Genomic DNA, 18865 nt, shown 5'->3' with positions numbered 1-18865 from the left:
ATAAAAGCATCATATCAAAAGGGCCATGATGCTCATTAAACAAAAATTAGAACTCTGTGTACATATTATTACCATAATATCATCCCTGTATTGACATCTCTTATCTTGTTTCATATTTATTTTATATTTACATCATTTGTTTTAATATTTATATTATTCTTTGCCTATAGTTCTTAAGCAATAACAGGTCAGTCCCATCCCTGCTGCATAGGTTAGTGACTAAACATTTTGATATGCCCTTTTGATATGATGCTTTTATTGTTTTATTGTTATTTGTGCAATTTGTAACATTGACAGCGCCGGCCTACAACATACTTAAACTAGAAAGAGAAGTTTGAGAACAAACTTCATGTTGGTTTGAAAAACGTGAAGGCACTGAATGAAATCTGTTGTTGGCTCCGCCCAATTTTTCTAACCTTGAACCACAGTTATACAGTAAAAACCACTGTGCAAAGTTTAGGGACCCTGGTTTTAATAGTGTCTGAATGGCAGCAATTTAAATTTCCCCACTGAAAGTCAACGAGTGACATCTGATTGGCGGCTGGTGGCTCCGCCCACTTTTTCTAACCTGGAACTGCAGTTACCCAGTGACTAACTCTGCAAAGTTTAGGGACCCTGGGATTAATAGTTTAAGAATGGCAGCAGTTTAAATTTAAACCAATAAAAGTCAATAGGTAAATTCTGATTGGTGGTTGGTGGATGTGCCCACTTTTTTCTAACCTTGAGTAAAAGTCACCCAGTGACAAACAGTGGGCACTCTGGCATAAATAGTGTGAGAAAAACAGCATTTTAAACTTAAACCAATAAAATTCAATGGATGAAATCTGATTGGCTGTTAGTGGCCCAACCCACTTTACCTATTTTGAACTGCAGTCCCCCAGTGACCAACCGCAGCTCCGCCCACTTTTCAGCATCCAATAATCATCATATTTTCATTCAGGCTGACCCAATGACTATGTGATTCAAGTTTAGGGAGTGTAGCCTCAAAGCTGTAATATTGGCAGCAGTTTAAATTCAAAGTCAATTAAAGTCAATGGATGAAATTTGATTGGCTGTTTGATTGACTCCCACTTTGGGTCATCCAACAAATGTCGCCGTTTCATTTGGGGTGACCCCATGATTATGTTATTCAAGTTTGGGGGGTGTAGCCTCAAAGCTGTAAGAGTGGCAGCAGTTTGAAAATCTTCCCTGTCAAAAAAATTGGGGGGGTTCGGAGCGGTGCTACAAAAAGACGGGGGGCGGGATTGCTTAGAAAAGCACAAGCAACCTGCTCCGCTATAGGGCGAAGAAGTGTGGAGAGTTTGTGTACCCCTAAAACTATAGGAGGAGTAGTGTTTAGAAAATGGGGGCGCTAAGAAGAAGAGGAGGAATAAGCTGAAGTCGAAAAACAGTATGCTGGCGTATACCTACCAGGTAATTCAGAGCTTTCTGCATTCTCTGTTAAAAAAAAAAATTCAAATCTGTTTAAATTAAATTAAATAATATATCTGCAAAGATTAAGTGAGTAATTAAAAAAACTTCAGTCTGGAAAACCTAAAGGATTAACCAGATACGATACATTTAGTAAGTGTGTGTGTGAAACATATTCCCTGGCTTCTGTGCGTCGGCCATCTTGTGGTAGGATAATAAAATTGTGCAGCTTCACAGAAATGAATTTTGCTAAAGCAGAACACACTATAGGGCACTAGCAGAATCCTGCCACTTCTCTGGAACACACACCCAGTTGCAAATGTAATGTCCCTGCCACATCATTATCAGTATAATAGTAGATTAGTAGGAAATAAAGTCTTGCTTACATTTTCCACACTCTCCCACCTAAATGAGAAACAAAAAAAAAAAAAAAGTATATAAAATTACTACAACTTAAATATAAAAGCTGAATACATGGATACATCATGTTTTGCAATTACGTTTCATGGCATTAATGGAGAGCATCTTGGCCAGAGTCACTTGTTAGAGAAAGAATGATGACATGGGGGTGGGGAGGGGGTCACTTTATAAAAATTGCGGAGTAGTTCACTACTATAAAGTATCAGTTTTAAATTGAATATAACAAATATTTTCTCCCTATAGCGTTTTCCACATCACCCACATGCCAATACAGCCCCATTGCCCTGTACCTTTGGAACGTTTGGCATAGCAGTGTTGGGGACTGCCATGTCTGGTCACTTTACTTTCTATCCCAGAAGCAGGTAGAGCTGAAATCAGAACCAGATCTCCTTCAACTGACGATGCTCAAAATGGCAATCAGTGCCAGGGAGCCAGGTAAGGTGAATTCTGGCAGACCATACATGGCAGTGCCCAACTCTGCTCCTTTCATTTCCCAGTTACGGGAGAGCAGGACCAAACTGGGGAGTGTGGGCAGAGTGATACAGGAGGAGGGCCACTGCAGGAGCCTTACAACATATAACCACTTTCCTAAATTTTAGGGGTAAAAAAAAAAGATGTTAGGAGGAAATACTGCATAAAAGCAAACCCCTTACCTGGATTTTTTTTTCGCTTCTGTTAAACAAAAGAAAATAAATATGTTTAGTTGGGTAACAATCAAACTGCAATGATATCGAGGAGTAAGAAAGACATCTAAAGACTGTGCTGCTGAATCTTCACTCTATTCCAATAAATGGAGACACCTTGTATCATAGCTCGTTAATATGACAGTTAATGGTCATGGTTATTTGCTACTGGATTTTTTTTTTTTTTTTAAATCACTGTAGCATACCTAAAATGGTTGGTTTGGGTACCCTAGAGATAAAAGTTTAACAATAACAGCACTATTTACTTAAATAAATTATTTTTTTTTAAAAACGTACTTTTTGGAGGCGGAATCTGCAAATCCAGCAAGGATTCAATTTTGGTAGCAGGATCAATCTGAAAAGAAACAAAGGGGAAAACTATAACCAGAAATCCAATCCATGGAATTTGCCAAACGACCAAAAAGGCAACAAAGGATTAAATAAAATATCCAGAGAAAACAGTACTTTATCCTATGAATTCTGTACATTTTTTTCCCCACACACACACCCAATGAGATCCAGTGGATCCAATCCTCTCAGAAGGGGGCGCTCCAATTTTACAAGTAACACAGTACTTTCCATACATCCAATGATATTGCTAGAAAAGACCATTTAAACAAAGATAGTATAAGTATCAGAACAGTTATCGGGGAAACCCGTTATCCAGACAGGCACAAATTATGGGAAGGCCACCTCCCATAGAATCCATTATAAGTAAATACAGTTTTAAAAATGATTTCATTTTTCTCTGTAATAATAAAACAGTACCTGTACTTGATCCCAACTAAGATATAATTACCCCTTATTGGGGGCAGAACAGCCCTATTGGGTTTATTTCATGGTTAAATGATTCAGTTTTCTCGGTAATAATAAAACAGTACCTGTACTTGATCCCAACTAAGATATAATTACCCCTTATTGGGGCAGAACAGTCCTATTGGGTTTATTTCATGGTTAAATGATTCCCTTTTCTCGGTAATAATAAAACAGTACCTGTACTTGATCCCAACTAAGATATAATTACCCCTTATTGGGGGCAGAACAGCCCTATTGGGTTTATTTCATGGTTAAATGATTCCCTTTTCTCTGTAATAATAAAACAGTACCTGTACTTGATCCCAACTAAGATATAATTACCCCTTATTGGGGGTAGTACAATCCTATTGTGTTTATTTAAGGAAGGAAAGTACTGCCCACTTCTCTATAAAGCTCAACCAGCATAGTTCTATACATAGCCACCCAAAAAAGTCACCTTATACATCTTTGTCCCTTCTTCCTGCTCTATTTCAAGGGCCATTCGTCTTATGAACTGACTGCGATCTTCATTTTTGTTGGATGGAGCCTTAAGGACAAATGGATATTCTTTTGCCTGTCATGAGAGAATCATGTATGTTAGAGTACAAAGCTGTATAAGCAACATAATTTAAGAGCTATACAATTCAATATAAACACAATATTATGTTGCCTTATGATTGGGATTCTGAACCTCAAAAATGGATCCTCACGCTAAAGGGGGAGCTAAAGGTTACACAGTGTAAAATTTCTAAGACCTCTCTAACATGTCTCTAATATTCCCCGCACAGACTGGCAGTCACACTCACCAGATAGAGTTTCCTGTGTTTAACGCCACACAGATGCTCAATCATCGGTGTTAATTCAGTGTCAGCCTTGCAGATCTCACATATATATTTTGTTTCAATTTTTCTTGCTTTTGTCTGAACTCTGTATTCCATGATATATTCCAAGCCTGAAAGCAATAAAAGTAGTTATAAAGGCTCAATCATCCTAAGCCCCACCCACAAGTGACCACACCCTCTTCCAAAACCCCCTAAGATATGGTTACAGACACAACCTGCTTGTCATTGTGTATGGCAACAACAGAATACCCCCCATTCACACACAGGTACATGCACACCCAAACCTATACAAGCGGATATATGCAGCTAAACACACTATAAAATAACTATGTACCTCTACATGGGTGAATACATTTTATAAATAAAGAATCAAATACAATACAGCCTGACCCAACTGCGCAATTTTCCCAAAGCTTGTTGGTCATTCATGACCAAAACGGGCAAAGCACAAGGTGCAATCTGGAGGCAATGACCATTCTCCTCCCTACAATGCAGCATTTCTTCCCAGAGTTCCATTGTCATCAAACTTGCCAGGGGGATTAGCACAACTGACCCTGCATTATTTTGTGGAATGGATGCAATTACACTCAATTTATTCTAAGTCTGGTAGCCGTTATTTCTGCCATTCAATGTGCAAGTGATGTGTGATCCATATTATGCACTGTGACAACTGATGAAGGACACTGAGAACCCAGAAGCTACTGCCTGGTTCAGAGATAGCAATAGCATCCCCAGGGCCAAATGATCAAATCACAATGGGAATAGGCACCTCGTAATGAGGACAAAACCACAATGCAGTCCTTGATCAGATGGAAAAATCAAGCCTGTCCGATATCTGGCCTATTTTTGGTCAGATATCAGTAGGGGAGGCCTGTCAGGGGGCCCCATAAATGGGCAGATAAACTGCAGAATCAGCCCTTTACATGAACTACAATAAAGTGTTAAAGAAAGAAAAACATAAGATGGACGTAGAAAGTCAGACATACCAATCAAAGGCTCTCGATCTGCTCTTTTCATGTAATCTTTCAAAAACTGCATTGTCTTTTTCTGTTGCGTCTTCATCTTGTCTGTTAAAACAAAGGCGGCAAAGGGTCACGTAAGGAGGAGAATGTTCCATTTAATTACCACCGGCTTGCAGAGCTGTATACCAAGACATGTAACTGTTGTAGTTATCTTCCAGCATGTGGTAATACAGTTAGTTCTCACTATTAGTTCTTTATTTTACATTTGCACTCGTACTCTGAGTATCACTCATGTATTATAAGGGATAATGTACCCCCTACTGTAAATGATAAGGATATTAGCAGTCACTGAGGGGTTCTGTGCCCATATAAAGGCACAAGGCTGCAGGCTGAGTTATACAGGGAACTCCGAGTATCACTCATGTATTATAAGGATAATGTACCCCCCACTAAGCACGGTTTTTATGGCTATTTGTTATAGGATATTCATGACTCTTGAATATTACATGCATATTAACATATATACAAAGATGAATGAAATGGGAATATCCATATATTTAAACCATTATTAATTATGGAAATACCTTAAACGATATTAAGCAATGCCACAAAGTACTGTGGAATTGAATAGGGGGGAGGAATTTTATAATGTGGCACAGTTGTGAGGCAAGTACGACTGTAGTTTTGGCCACAAATTCCTATAGCACTGTCCAACTGAGCATTAGACACAACCATATTCCTGCAGCAAAAGATTAGAGGCCTAATGAGTGGATAGAAAAATAGGAGGAAAAGGGGATAACTGGCAGATGTTCCGAGAAACCCTACTTTAACTCCAATCACCCTGAAATTGGATGAAAATAACGAAGACTCTTCTTCCTCTAGATCAACATCTAAAGGGACTTGAAATCCTTGGGGGCTGGAATGCAATATGCAGACCCACAGACCTAGGGCCAGTGCACAAGTGCAGTGCCACCTCTGCTGAAAAGTTACCATGAAAGTTGACCAGGTTTCAACAAAAGCAGGGTGGGATCTTGCCGTCCTTGGAAACTGCACCAACTTTTTTCAAGTTTCAGGGCAAAAGATGTTTTGTTTTGTTTTTTTGGAAGATTTCTATCAAAATGAATCAGCAAAGGAAATATTTGGCTTTTCAGCAGTCACTTGATATAGATGTCATACCAGCATAATTTCCTTTGGCTTCAGAAGACCTTAAAAGAATCAGGAATGTTCTTAAAAAGTACAACGCAAAGGTAAAAAGAAATACAGACACTTAATGGCGACTGGACACTTGAAGGGGGCCATGCCATGCCCTAATGCAGAATAGTAAACAGCACTATAGAAGAGATTCTGGGATATGTTAGATATATCCATACACTTGTGACTTGAAAGATATACTTTTCATCATGAAAAACCTTTAAAACCACGTGTCCTTTTGGGATAATTAGAAGGGCAGTAGTTTTCCTTCAGCCTGTCAAGTGAACCATCAGGAGACATTTAGAACCACTGACTGGATCAGAATAGTTCTGCAGCTTTGCAGGGATAGTACACTATATTTACATGCATTTGGTAGAATATAGGTAATTACTGAGCATCCTCTCCTTTTGCATAGTTTGGTATATGCCAGTCATGATGGGGTCTGTGGCCCAAAGATCTCCACTTGCAAGCCCCTCCTCTTCAGCCAATCATATTGCTTCCAATAAGCTTCATAGAAAGTATACATTCGCCACAGCAGCACAGAGACTCCGTGGGTAGCAGGTCTGCCTTGCAATGCTGGGGTCCTGAGTTCGATTCCAGGGAACTGATCTGCAAGGAGTATGTATGTTCTCCCCGTGCCTGCATGGGTTTCCTCCATGTACTTCAGTTCTCCTCCTACACTCCAGATACATACAGGCAGGTTAATTGGCTCCTGATAAAACTGAATGACTATTGAACATGAATGTCTATTCATGATGGATTTATCTGCATTTTATACTTCACAACCAGTCACACTGTAAAACTTCTAGTTGGACACATTTTAAAAAGCAATGGAAACAGCCGATGTAAAGTTTTGGATCACACCAATTTACAAGGTAAATAATGTCTTTTCCGGTTCCGTACAAAGAATTTCCACGCGACAAGTCTTTAAGGTTGAGAAAGAAGTAGAAGCAAGAGTCTCAAAAACTCACTCAAGGGGCAACTGTTTCAGATCCAGATGTGTGTCACAAACAACCTGCTTCCAATGCATTTGTAACTTGTCAAGCAAAGAAAAATTGGAATACATATTAGAAAATATTTTGTATAAAAAATCTGTGACACAAAGCCATTGATGCTCTCATTCCCTCTTATTGATAGCGAATTAATGTCCATTGTCACAAGATGCCACATCCTAAAGTACAAAATATCATGCTTGGGAGGTACTGTAACGTCACATTATTTCTGAACGAAAAACAAATACATAAAAATCTCAATCAATACCCGAACAACAAAAGGAGAAGAAGCTGCAGCCTTGCAGGACCTGTAGAATACATTTGTGCAATATACACAATTACCAAGCCTCCTCTCTTTTTGCATACTTTGTTTAGTAAATGCCAATTCTGATGGGGTCTGTGAGCCGCAGATCTTTACTTGGAAGCCCCTTCTCTTTAGCCGATCATGTTGTATTAGGGCTTCAGCAAAAGCAGGATGATGACTGCCTCTGGAAAGATGGTTGGGACAATTGATCAATCCACTGGGGAGCTTTTATTTTAAGTGGCTCAGTGGCTAGCAGGTCTGCCTTGTAGTGCTGGGGTCCTGAGTCTGATTTCTGATTTCTCATGTCTGTGTGGGATTTCACCAGGTACTTCAGCTTCAGTCCACATTCCAAATATATATACAGGCAGATTAACTGGCTCCTGATGAAACTGAATATGAACGGCAAATTGTCTTTTCGTGTTGGATTGACTTGCATATTATATTTCACAACCAGGCACACAGTAAAACTGTAACATTTTCTTTAATGCCAATTTACAAGATAACAGCTGTCTTTTCCTCTTCAGAATAAAGATTTTCCATATGGTGAGTCTTTAAGGTAGAGAAAGAAGCAGAAGAGCCCAAAACTCACTTAAGGGGCATCAGCCGTTTGACATTTCATCATATCCAGATGTGTTTCACAAACTGCCTTCAATAGCTTTGTAACTTGTCAAGTAGGGAAAAATTTGGAAACACTTGTTCTTTTAGATCAGAATCACTTGGTTGCTCTTAATTTATACATACGCAATTGTATAAAAAAAAAAAGTCGTTGATGCTCTTATTCCCATAGCGAATGAATTTCCATAGTCACAAGAAGTCACATAATGTGTAAAACATTATTCCTGACAGGTAAGATCACAAAATTTTACTAAGCCTCCAAAATATCAATAAATTCCCCTTGCAGTTCTACGGCAAAGTCTATTTTTTTTTTTGCATAATGCACGTATCTGCACAAAGCTTAATAGGCTTCTTAATGTTTCACCGAAAACAAATACCATGTGGTGTGGTAGACTCGGACTGACTGCCTTCGATAATATCCCTTCCAATACAAGTGCAAGTTCCATATCCAAGGGTACACTCACTGTTTAGTTCTACAGTTTGTGTGGTGCTAGCATTAGTCCTTCTTCATTTTCTGGTAAAGCAAATAGCTATAGCTACACCATGCATGAGCAGACTAACCATACAGGTATGGATGATGATGTTGTTGTTGTTGGTGGATACAATATGGCGGCCACAATCTTGAAAGATAGAGGGAGCTTCTCAAGGACTGCACTTGGTTTGAAGCACAATAAATATGGCAATTGGCAAGGGAATAGAGTTGGCAGGTGTTTGCAGAAGCAATCATTTTAAGGGTTTCCTTGTTCTTGAACGTTCAATGATTATTCGAAGAAGAGACGTGTTTTACTCTTAGTTTGCTTCTTCGTTGCATGAACAGAATATTTCTGGATTAAGCTCTTCCCAGACATTCTTTTTCCACTGTTTTCATACTTGTTTCAAAGCGATGCCATTTTTAAGTAGACCAGAAAAACATATCTTCTGTTTTACTTTACATTTTTAATATATGATATTATCAATTATCAATGCTCGCCTCTTGAATAATGTAGTGATAATTCTCACAAGAAGGATCCTGCAGTGGGTCAGGTTCCCGAAATAATGTTGTCAAAAGACTGCGAAAGTATCAGAAATGCAGGTGCAGGTAGGAGTGTGGGTATCAAAATAATCTCCTACTCCACCCCTGTCACCTTCCCCCATTCTCTCATGAAGCATTTCCAGCTTTATGAAGATGCCACTTATAGTTTTATAGTGATTAGGGGGTTAAAGTGTGGGTTGTGGATAAAGATGTAAAATATTAGATCAAGTTACGGTACTGAGTAAGTAAAAATGTGTGTTGTGGATCAGGAACAGTACAGGTCCGTCCAAATAGACCTCAAATTAAAATTTATCTTTGTGCATCCATAAACACATTTTTAAATATATTTTTTTTCAAAGCAAGCATCTTTTCAGCACAGAAAATGAATTTGTCCAAAAAAAAAAAAAAAAAAAAAAAAAAAGATCTTTCAGCGCAGCCACTCCTTAAGTCCTCAAGGACTGAATTTATCTTCAGCAGTCATTCATGCTGGAAAGCAACCCAGTGGCTTTCCAACATCAAATGAAAACCTATCTGTAAGATAAAAATCATATAAGACTCACCTTGACTGGAAAATGGCCTCATATTCTTTAGAGGTGAAGATGCAAATCGTTCCGAAAACAAAAGAAAAGAATGTTAATCTTTTGAGCTGATACTAAATAAAAGTTGTACCGAGGAACTGAAGAAAATCCATAGTGTGTTCCTGTAACACTCAAACAAACATCTGCAGCATAAAATTCAAGAAAGTCAGGTAAAAAAAAAAAAATACAAAATATTTAACATTTAGTATCATATAACTAACTGACCAAAGTCCATGAAAATTGCAAATAGCCAAGAATAGGTTTGCACCTATTATCAGCCCAAAAAAAAAAAAAATCTTTGGGGTGATTTCTTGCAGTATCTCTGGAAGACACAGTAAAAGGGAATACAATGCAAGAATAAGGGAAAGCTGATATTTAAAAAAAAAAAGCAAATATCAATAAAAGGGACATTATACCCCTTTGTTCAATGTAAGTGCAATGAATAGGCCTTGTATTGCCCATACTTTTTGCCTATTGTGAAAAATCTTTTTTTTTTTTATTACTTGAGTTGAACAGGGCAAACAGGAAAACTAAAGATACTCTATGGGTTGTGCTAATAAAGTAGACAATTCGTTTATCAGATCACAGAAAACTCACCCTGCAGAATGGACTACAGTTACCAGGTCACTTGAAAATACAGGGGCACGTCTAGAAAAAGTAGCTAGAAGGGCTGCATAGTCTGAATTGTACATGCAATCAGTGCAACACTGTGACATGAATTTATTAGACTTATGCCTAATCATCTATTAGCTTTTATCAGGTTGTCCCAGTAAAGGTGCCCATACACTATAAGATGTCGCCAAGCGAGCGGATCTTCACCCGATATCCCCACCTACGGGTGGGCGATATCGGGTAGAAAGTAACTTTAAAAAAAAATAATCTGATCGTTTGGCCCCAGGCCATTTGTGGTTATGGGGCAGTCGGTTCGGGGACCGCATCAACGAGCCGATGCGGTCCCCGATCCGACCAGATTTTCTAACCTGGCCGATCGAGATCTGGCCAATTTCAGGCCAGATATCGGTCGGCCATGCCGCTCTGTTCTGCCCATACATGGGCCGATTAGCTGCCGAATCGGTCCAAGGGGGACCTTAACTGAACCATGACAAATATACCCAAGTATTAGTAAATGAGACCCATTGTTGTCTTTGTTTTGAGGGGATTACTGCCTGTTTGCGTCTATAAACCTCATAGACAATATTAGAAGACAATTTGAAAATTTCCAAAGATGGCCTACCACAAAATGTACCACAATAGTCGAAAGGTATGTGCAATGTAAACTGAATTCTTGGCAAAATAGAATTTTGGATACTCACAGTTAAACACATTGTAAATCTGACATGCCTGTTTACATCTTTCAGGCTTTGGTGTAGCGATCTTGCAATCAAAGCTTGCCGAAGGGGGCTATGCACCAGATGGTCTGTGTAAGATTCTGTATCAGTGCAGCCCTTATATCATTGGTTCCTAGAACTGTGGGCTCATTATTAAGTAGAGACCAATGCTGTGGCCAGTTAGGGCGAGATCCAAAGTGAATTCCTATTTAGTTTTGGATATTCCTGGTTTGTTTCCATTAAAAAAAAAAAAAAAAACACGATAATCTTATGTTTATTCTTCTTTTGTAGAACCAAGAGAGCAGAGTATGCTTTGCAAACTAAGCAGACTGCAAATCATTGGAGTTGTGGCAAGGAGGGCAATATTATTAAAGTGTACAGGGAGGGAAAATATATGTCAACTGCAACTTGCAGATTGTGGAGAAAAATTGATCAGCTGCATCCACTATTCCAAGCCTGGAAATCAGTAGCAGTGCTGTTCCTAGCCTGGAAAACTGTGCATTGACTGTTCCTAGCCTGAAAACAGTACTATGAAAGCAGCCATGGACACTGTTCCTAGCATGGAAAACAGCTAAAAGCACTGTTCCTAGCCTAGAAAGCTGCAGCAGTCATTTTTTGGGCTTTATAGCAGCACCATGAGAGCTGGCAAGGTTATGTGTTACAAACAGGCATACATCTAACTGTGGGCAAGGGTTGCACCTTCCTTGTGCCAGAACCACATCCTATCTATATATAGATAACACTTCTTTTCTACACAACAGAAAATGTGGAGCAGCAGTGTGTGTGGAGGAGGACATGGAGAAAAATTCGGCAAGTCGCATTAACAATACCTGTATATCTGTAGCACAAACTATAACTGGTAGCTCTGTTCTAGTAATCATTTTATGATGTTAAAAAGGTGACAAAATGCATAAAATCACATGGAACTTACATGAAAATATGATATTAAAAATACAGTTAACACCAATGTTATGCTACTAAAAACTTACATGTCCCTTATGAAATACATTATTGCATTTTAAGTAAACGGAAAAAAAACCAAAAACTTACATAGTCACTATAGTGTGCCTTCTGAAATGGTCTTTCATCTTCATGTGTTCTTTGCGCTGACTGAGATGATGAAATCCCACTTGTATTTCCCTGTAAAAGAGATTTTTTTATTGAATATATATTATCAATCCTAAACCCCAATTTACATTGCGGTTATTGGAAGGCCATCTGCCATAGATTCTATTTTAATCAAACATTTCACATTTTTAAAATGATTTCCCCTTTTTTCTGTAATTAGAAAGAAGTTGATCCCAACTACGATAAAATTAATTATTGGAGGTAAAACAATCCTATTGGGTTTATTTAATATTCAAATGATATTTAAATGGTATGGAGATCCAAATTACAGAAAGACTCCTTATTCAGAAAACACCAAGTCCTGAGCCATCTGGATAACAGGTTCCATACCTGTACCGATAAAACTTACATGTCCCTTCTGAAATGGTTTTTCATCCTCGTATGTTCTTTGTGCTGACTGAGATGATAAAGTCCCACTTGTATTTCCCCAGTCCTGTAAGAGATTTTTTTTTTTTACTGTAGAAATATATATTAATGCTTTATTTACATTTTGGCAACATGTAGACTTTACAGAGATTACACATCACCCTACCCTAATAAAGCCTACAATCCAAGTCACATTCTAACAAGTGACAAAATGCATACAATCACATGAAACAACATACTATAATAAAAATACAGTAAACAAATGTTATACTGCTAAAAACTTACAGGTCCTTTATGAAATTGTCTTTCATCCTCATATGTTCTTTGCGCCGACTGAGGTGATGAAAACCCACTTGTATTTATCCTGTCCTGTAAAAGAGATTTTGAATGTAGAAATATAAGGAACAATAAACAGAGATTATACATCATCCACATATCAGGCCCTATCCAAATGGCGCTTACAATGTAAATCACACTCACACACATAACAAGCAATTTTATCAGGAGCCAGTTAACCTGCCTGTGATTTTTTTTTTTGGAGTGTAGGAAGAACCTGAAATACCAAGAGAAAATTTTTTAAACTTTTTATAAAAACTTACATGTCCCTTTTGAAATGGTCTTTCATCTTCATATGTTCTTTGTGCTGACTGAGATGATGAAAACCCACCTGTATTACCACTGACCTGTAAAAGAGATTTTGAATGTAGAAATATAAGGAACAATTTACAGAGATTATACATATCAGGCCCTATCCAAATGGCGCTTACAATGTAAGTCACATTCACACACACAACAAGCAATTTTATCAGGAGCCAGTTAACCTGCCTGTATTTTTTTATTTTTTTTGGCGTGTAGGAAGAACCTGAAATACCAAGAGGAAACTTTTTAAACTTTATATAAAAACTTACATGTCCCTTCTGAAATGGTCTTTCGTCTTCATATGTTCTTTGAGCTGACTGAGATGATGAAATCCCACTGGTATTTCCCCAGTCCTGTAACAGAGAGATATTTTAATGTAGAAATATACAGAGACTATACATCATTCATATATTAGTCCCTACCCTAATGAAACTTGCAATGTCACATTCACAAACAGAATAGACTATTTTTATCGGGAGCCAATTAACCTGCCTGTATGTTTTCAAGTGTAAGAGGAAACTGACCAAGAGAAAACCTTTCAAAACTTTACATAAAAAAAAACAAACTTACATGTCCTTTCTGAAATGGTCTTTCATCCTTGTATGTATTTTGGGCTGACTGAGATGATGAAAACCCACTTTCGTCAACCCTGTCCTGTAAAAGATATTTTTTAATGGAGAAATATATTATTAATGCTTTGTTTACATTGCAGTAACATATATAATAGCAATTTAAAAAGATTATACTGCCTACCCTAATGGAGCTTACAATCCAAGTCACATTCACGCGTGACAATGCAGAAAATTACATGGAACTCACAGCAAAATAGTTTACTAAAAATACAGTAAACACAAAGATGTTATACTGCTACTAAAAAAATGTAATGAATTTGGCCCAACACCAACATGCTACAGAGTAAATGCAGCAAAGCAAACTTTAAGCAACTTAGCCCTGCAGTGAAAAACTAACTATAACAGGAAATAAATACGGAAGTAGTTCAGTGCAAACTCCTTGTATTCATTTTTACACAAAAAGTGTAAATACATTTAATTATTGCATTTTAGGTAAAAAGAAAAAAAACTTACATAGTCACTATAGTGTGCCCTCTGAAACGGTCTTTCATCCTCATAGGCTCTTTGCACTGACAGAGATGATGAAATCCCACTTGCTTTAACCCTGTCCTGTAAAGAAAAAAAATACTGTATTCTTATTGGTAGTTAAATAATTCTGTTGGGATTTAATTACGTTTATATGCTCTTTAGTAGGCTTAAAATATATTAATTCAGATTACAGAAAAAAATCCTTATCCAGAAACCCAGGTCCCAATCATTCCAGATAATAGAGCCATATCAAATATTGACAGAATGCATAAAAATACATGGAAAAATATCCAAGTACTATAATAAAAATACATTAAACACACAAATGTCATGAATTTGGCCCAACACCAATGTGCTACACAGGAATTAATGCATCAAAGCAAACTTTTGGCCACTTAGCACTGTAATGTGAATCCAGCTGCCTCATACTTTGCTCAGTTTACTAAACAATGTGTTGAACAATAGTATTAAAAAATAACTATTATAAAGTGTACAATACATTTCTAAAATGCGATAATTAAAAAAAAAACCTTACATAGTCACTGTAGTGTCCCATTTGAAATGCTCTTTCATTCTCATATGATCTTGGTGCTGAATGCGATGATGAAATTCCACTCATATTTAACCTGTCCTGTAAGAGAGTTTTTGTTTTACTGTAGAAATATGTAATTATTAATCCTTTATTTACATGGTGTCAAAATAATCAATAGTGCCTCAGCAATTATGCGCCATTCACATATCAGTCCCTAACCTAATGAAGCTGACACATTTACACCCATACTATGGTCTTTAATGCACCTATATGTTTTTTGGGTTTTTTTTGGGGGGGGGGTGCTTAGTAAGAAACTGAAGTACAAAGAGGAAACCCCCCCACTAGCACAGTGAGAAAATGCAAACTCCTTGCAGACAGTGCCCTCACTGGAACAGATCCAAGGACCCAACCATGGCAAGGCAGTATAATTTATACTAATAAACACATATATAGTTATGGAATTAAGTATCAAGGGGCAACATGTTGCTCTCAGTGCCCCCAAACCAGGTAGTTATTTTTGAATTCCTGACTTGGGGGCAAGTTTTGGTTAAATAAAAACAAGATTCCTACCAAATAAAGCCCCTGTAAGCGGATAGGGTGCATAGAGGCTGCCTAATAGCCAATCACAGCCCTTATTTGGCACCTCCATGAACTTTTATGGTGCTTGTGTTGCTCCCCAAGTCTTTTTACATTTGATTGTGGCTCACGAGTAAGAAAGGTTGGGGACCCCTGTTCTAAGCTCTATTGAGAAGGACCCTCTTTAACTACTCTTTCAGTCAGTAATTGTATTCACCCTTCTATTTTACAGCACTCTGGAATATGTTGGTGCTTTATTAATACACACTGCTAATAGTCTACAGCAAATTATATCTGCCCACCAAGGACATTAAATAAACTTTCCAACCTCTCGATCAGGAATGTTGGCCCAGGGTTTGTCTCTGTAGCTGCTCATGCTGAAGTTCTGCAAGGGAAAAAGACGGCAATTCAGCAAAAATAGAAAAATAAAAAATCAGAAAAATACACTGAATGGGCTGGCAAATTATCGCAGAGCACCTAGCGTATGCAGTGCTGCCATATTTATCATACTAGAGCTAATACTTGAAGACAAACTCTCTCTTAATACCTCTACTATTTTACATTTACATTTAATTGTGACATTTCCCATGGGGCTAGCCATATTCTTCATTTCCCAGGATGCCACAGCCATGTGACCTGTGCTCTGATAAACTTCAGTCACACTTTACTGCTGCACTGCAAGTTGGAGTGATATCCCCCCCCCTCACCCCCAGCAGCCGATCAGCAGAACAATGGGAAGGGAGCAAGATAGCAGCTCCCAGTAGGTATCAGAATAGCACTCAATAGTAAGAAATCCAAGTCCAGCTTGGGACTCCTCCAGTTACATGGGAGTAGGAGAAACAATAGGTTAGCTGAAAGAAGTTCTAATGTGTAGCGCTGGCTCCTTCTGAAAGCTCAGACTCAGGCACACTTTACTGCTGCGCTGCAAGTTGGAGTGATATCCCCCCTCCTCCCAGCAGCCGATCAGCAGAACAATGGGAAGGGAGCAAGATAGCAGCTCCCAGTAGGTATCAGAATAGCACTCAATAGTAAGAAATCCAAGTCCGGCTTGGGACTCCTCCAGTTACATGGGAGTAGGAGAAACAATAGGTTAGCTGAAAGCAGTTCTAATGTGTAGCGCTGGCTGAAAGCTCAGACTCAGGCACACTTTACTGCTGCGCTGCAAGTTGGAGTGATATCCCCCCCCCTCACCCCCAGCAGCCGATCAGCAGAACAATGGGAAGGGAGCAAGATAGCAGCTCCCAGTAGGTATCAGAATAGCACTCAATAGTAAGAAATCCAAGTCCAGCTTGGGACTCCTCCAGTTACATGGGAGTAGGAGAAACAATAGGTTAGCTGAAAGAAGTTCTAATGTGTAGCGCTGGCTCCTTCTGAAAGCTCAGGCTCAGGCACACTTTACTGCTGCGCTGCAAGTTGGAGTGATATCCCCCCTCCTCCCAGCAGCCGATCAGCAGAACAATGGGAAGGGAGCAAGATAGCAGCTCCCAGTAGGTATCAGAATAGCACTCAATAGTAAGAAATCCAAGTCCGGCTTGGGACTCCTCCAGTTACATGGGAGTAGGAGAAACAATAGGTTAGCTGAAAGCAGTTCTAATGTGTAGCGCTGGCTGAAAGCTCAGACTCAGGCACACTTTACTGCTGCGCTGCAAGTTGGAGTGATATCCCCCCCCCCTCACCCCCAGCAGCCGATCAGCAGAACAATGGGAAGGGAGCAAGATAGCAGCTCCCAGTAGGTATCAGAATAGCACTCAATAGTAAGAAATCTAAGTCCGGCTTGGGACTCCAGTTACAGGCCACATTTAAAGGGGAGCTGTCACTCTTAAGGTGGCCATACACGGGTCGATTGTAGCTGCCCATATCAGCCCCACAGACTGATTCGGCAGCTTATCGGCCCGTGTAGGGGCAGCAAAGACGGGCCTGCCCGACCTACATCTGGCCTGAAATTGGGCAGATATCGATCAGGCAGGTTAAAAGATTTAGTCGGATCAACAAGCCGATGCGGTCCCCGAACCGACTGCACCCATTGCCGCCGTTAACATTCGATTGTTTGGCCCCAGGGCCAAACAATCGAATTAGCCTACATTTGCCCGATATCGCCCACCCGTAGGTGGGGATATCAGGAGATGATCCGATCGCTTGGCGACTTCACCAAGCGAGCGGATCTTAATGTGTATGGCCACCTTTAGATATACTTCCAAATCCTTTTGTATCATGTTAGTAGAGCAAAATAATAAACTTTACTTAAATAAATTTAATAAAGTTACAGTCACAGGAAGCAGGCCGGCGCCATTTTGTGTCCACTGTTATTTAGGCAAATTCTGTATCACCCCCAAATCTTATGTCTTTCCATTCAGCACTTCCAAGATATCGCCTAGATGGCAAAGTTAAAGTAAATCCTGCTTAATAATCAAACATTAAATAAACACAATAGTTGAAATATAGCTTAGTTTGGAACAAATAAAAAGTTTTGTTTTCTTAATACAAAGAAAAAGGAATCCATATTTTTAATAATGTGGATTATTGATTAAAATGGGCTCTATGGGTGATGGCCTTCCCATAATTCAGAGCTTTCTGGATAAGGGATCCAATGCCTGTATAACGTGAGTGTGGCCAATGTTTTCCAGTGCTGGTAATTGCCACTTTCAGATATTGGCAGGTAATATAGTCACATGCACACAACTGCCCTCTTTAAAAAAAAAATGCACTCACATCCTACAACATCCCACAATATGCAACAATGACCCACGTAACAAAAAGCTACAAAACCCATATAAACATTTTTGGAAATAAGCAAGGAGTCTGTTTGTGTCTCACACAAGACCAATATTAAATCAATGACTATTTCCTGTGAACTACAAAAGCTAGCTATGAATGCTGGGAGTTGTAGTGGCAGCCGCCTGTGACCTTGTCGCCAGAAAAGCGCATAAACACCCCGACACTAGCAATCCTAGCCTGTTTGCTGCTGCACTTTCCTATCCCTTTGCTAATAATACGTTTGTTTTTACACATTCACACCTTGTTGTTGTTGTTGCTTCCCAGTTCCACCGCTTTTAAAAATAATGTACCACTTCCGGTAGCGCTGGTTCTGAGAAAAAAACCATCGAACTTTACTTCACGGGGCTAGAGCGTCTCCAGGCGCGCAGAAAAGAGATGCGTAGTAGCGTTTCGAATAATAAATTACCACACAAAAATACACAAACTTACACGCTACACACCGGAGCCGCTTGGCTTTGACTATAGCATTCCTACGCGCATGCGTAGGGCTTAAGCGAGCGCAATGCACACTGGGAATGTTGGCTCTGACAGGATGAGGGGAAAAAGAGCTGTAAAGCGCATGCGTACTTCAGCTTAAGCGAGCGCGATGCACACTGGGAATGTTGGCTCTGACAGGG

At 39.1% G+C, this 18865-nt stretch overlaps 1 protein-coding gene across 11 annotated transcripts in view; it reads right to left on the bottom strand.

The window, feature by feature from the left end:
• LOC100489013 overlaps positions 1-18803 on the bottom strand; it is a 29665-nt gene extending 10862 nt beyond the window's left edge. For 3 of the 11 annotated variants that reach the window (XM_031901220.1, XM_031901221.1, XM_031901222.1), the window contains exons 1-18: positions 18489-18803; positions 15802-15858; positions 14901-14996; positions 14351-14446; positions 13836-13919; positions 13535-13618; positions 13226-13309; positions 12912-12995; positions 12610-12693; positions 12183-12272; positions 9787-9811; positions 5137-5217; positions 4115-4260; positions 3766-3882; positions 2811-2868; positions 2484-2502; positions 1797-1815; positions 1411-1437 (exon numbers count right to left, since the gene is read on the bottom strand). In XM_031901220.1, the coding sequence (XP_031757080.1) occupies positions 1411-1437; positions 1797-1815; positions 2484-2502; positions 2811-2868; positions 3766-3882; positions 4115-4260; positions 5137-5217; positions 9787-9811; positions 12183-12272; positions 12610-12693; positions 12912-12995; positions 13226-13309; positions 13535-13618; positions 13836-13919; positions 14351-14446; positions 14901-14996; positions 15802-15849 (1242 nt within the window). In that variant the 5' untranslated portion in view covers positions 15850-15858; positions 18489-18803. Of the gene's footprint in view, positions 1-1410; positions 1438-1796; positions 1816-2483; positions 2503-2810; positions 2869-3765; positions 3883-4114; positions 4261-5136; positions 5218-9786; positions 9812-12182; positions 12273-12609; positions 12694-12911; positions 12996-13225; positions 13310-13534; positions 13619-13835; positions 13920-14350; positions 14447-14900; positions 14997-15801; positions 15861-18488 lie in introns of all 11 variants that reach the window. The other 8 variants (XM_018093712.2, XM_031901218.1, XM_031901219.1 and 5 more) reach the window with 6 other exon arrangements.
• Positions 18804-18865: the final 62 nt, after the last annotated feature.

This window comes from Xenopus tropicalis, chromosome 4, assembly GCF_000004195.4.
Source record: "Xenopus tropicalis strain Nigerian chromosome 4, UCB_Xtro_10.0, whole genome shotgun sequence".
Lineage (NCBI taxonomy): Eukaryota > Metazoa > Chordata > Amphibia > Anura > Pipidae > Xenopus > Xenopus tropicalis.
The sequence above is the reverse complement of the archived record's forward strand: the minus strand, read 5'-3'. Positions and strand labels throughout refer to the sequence as shown.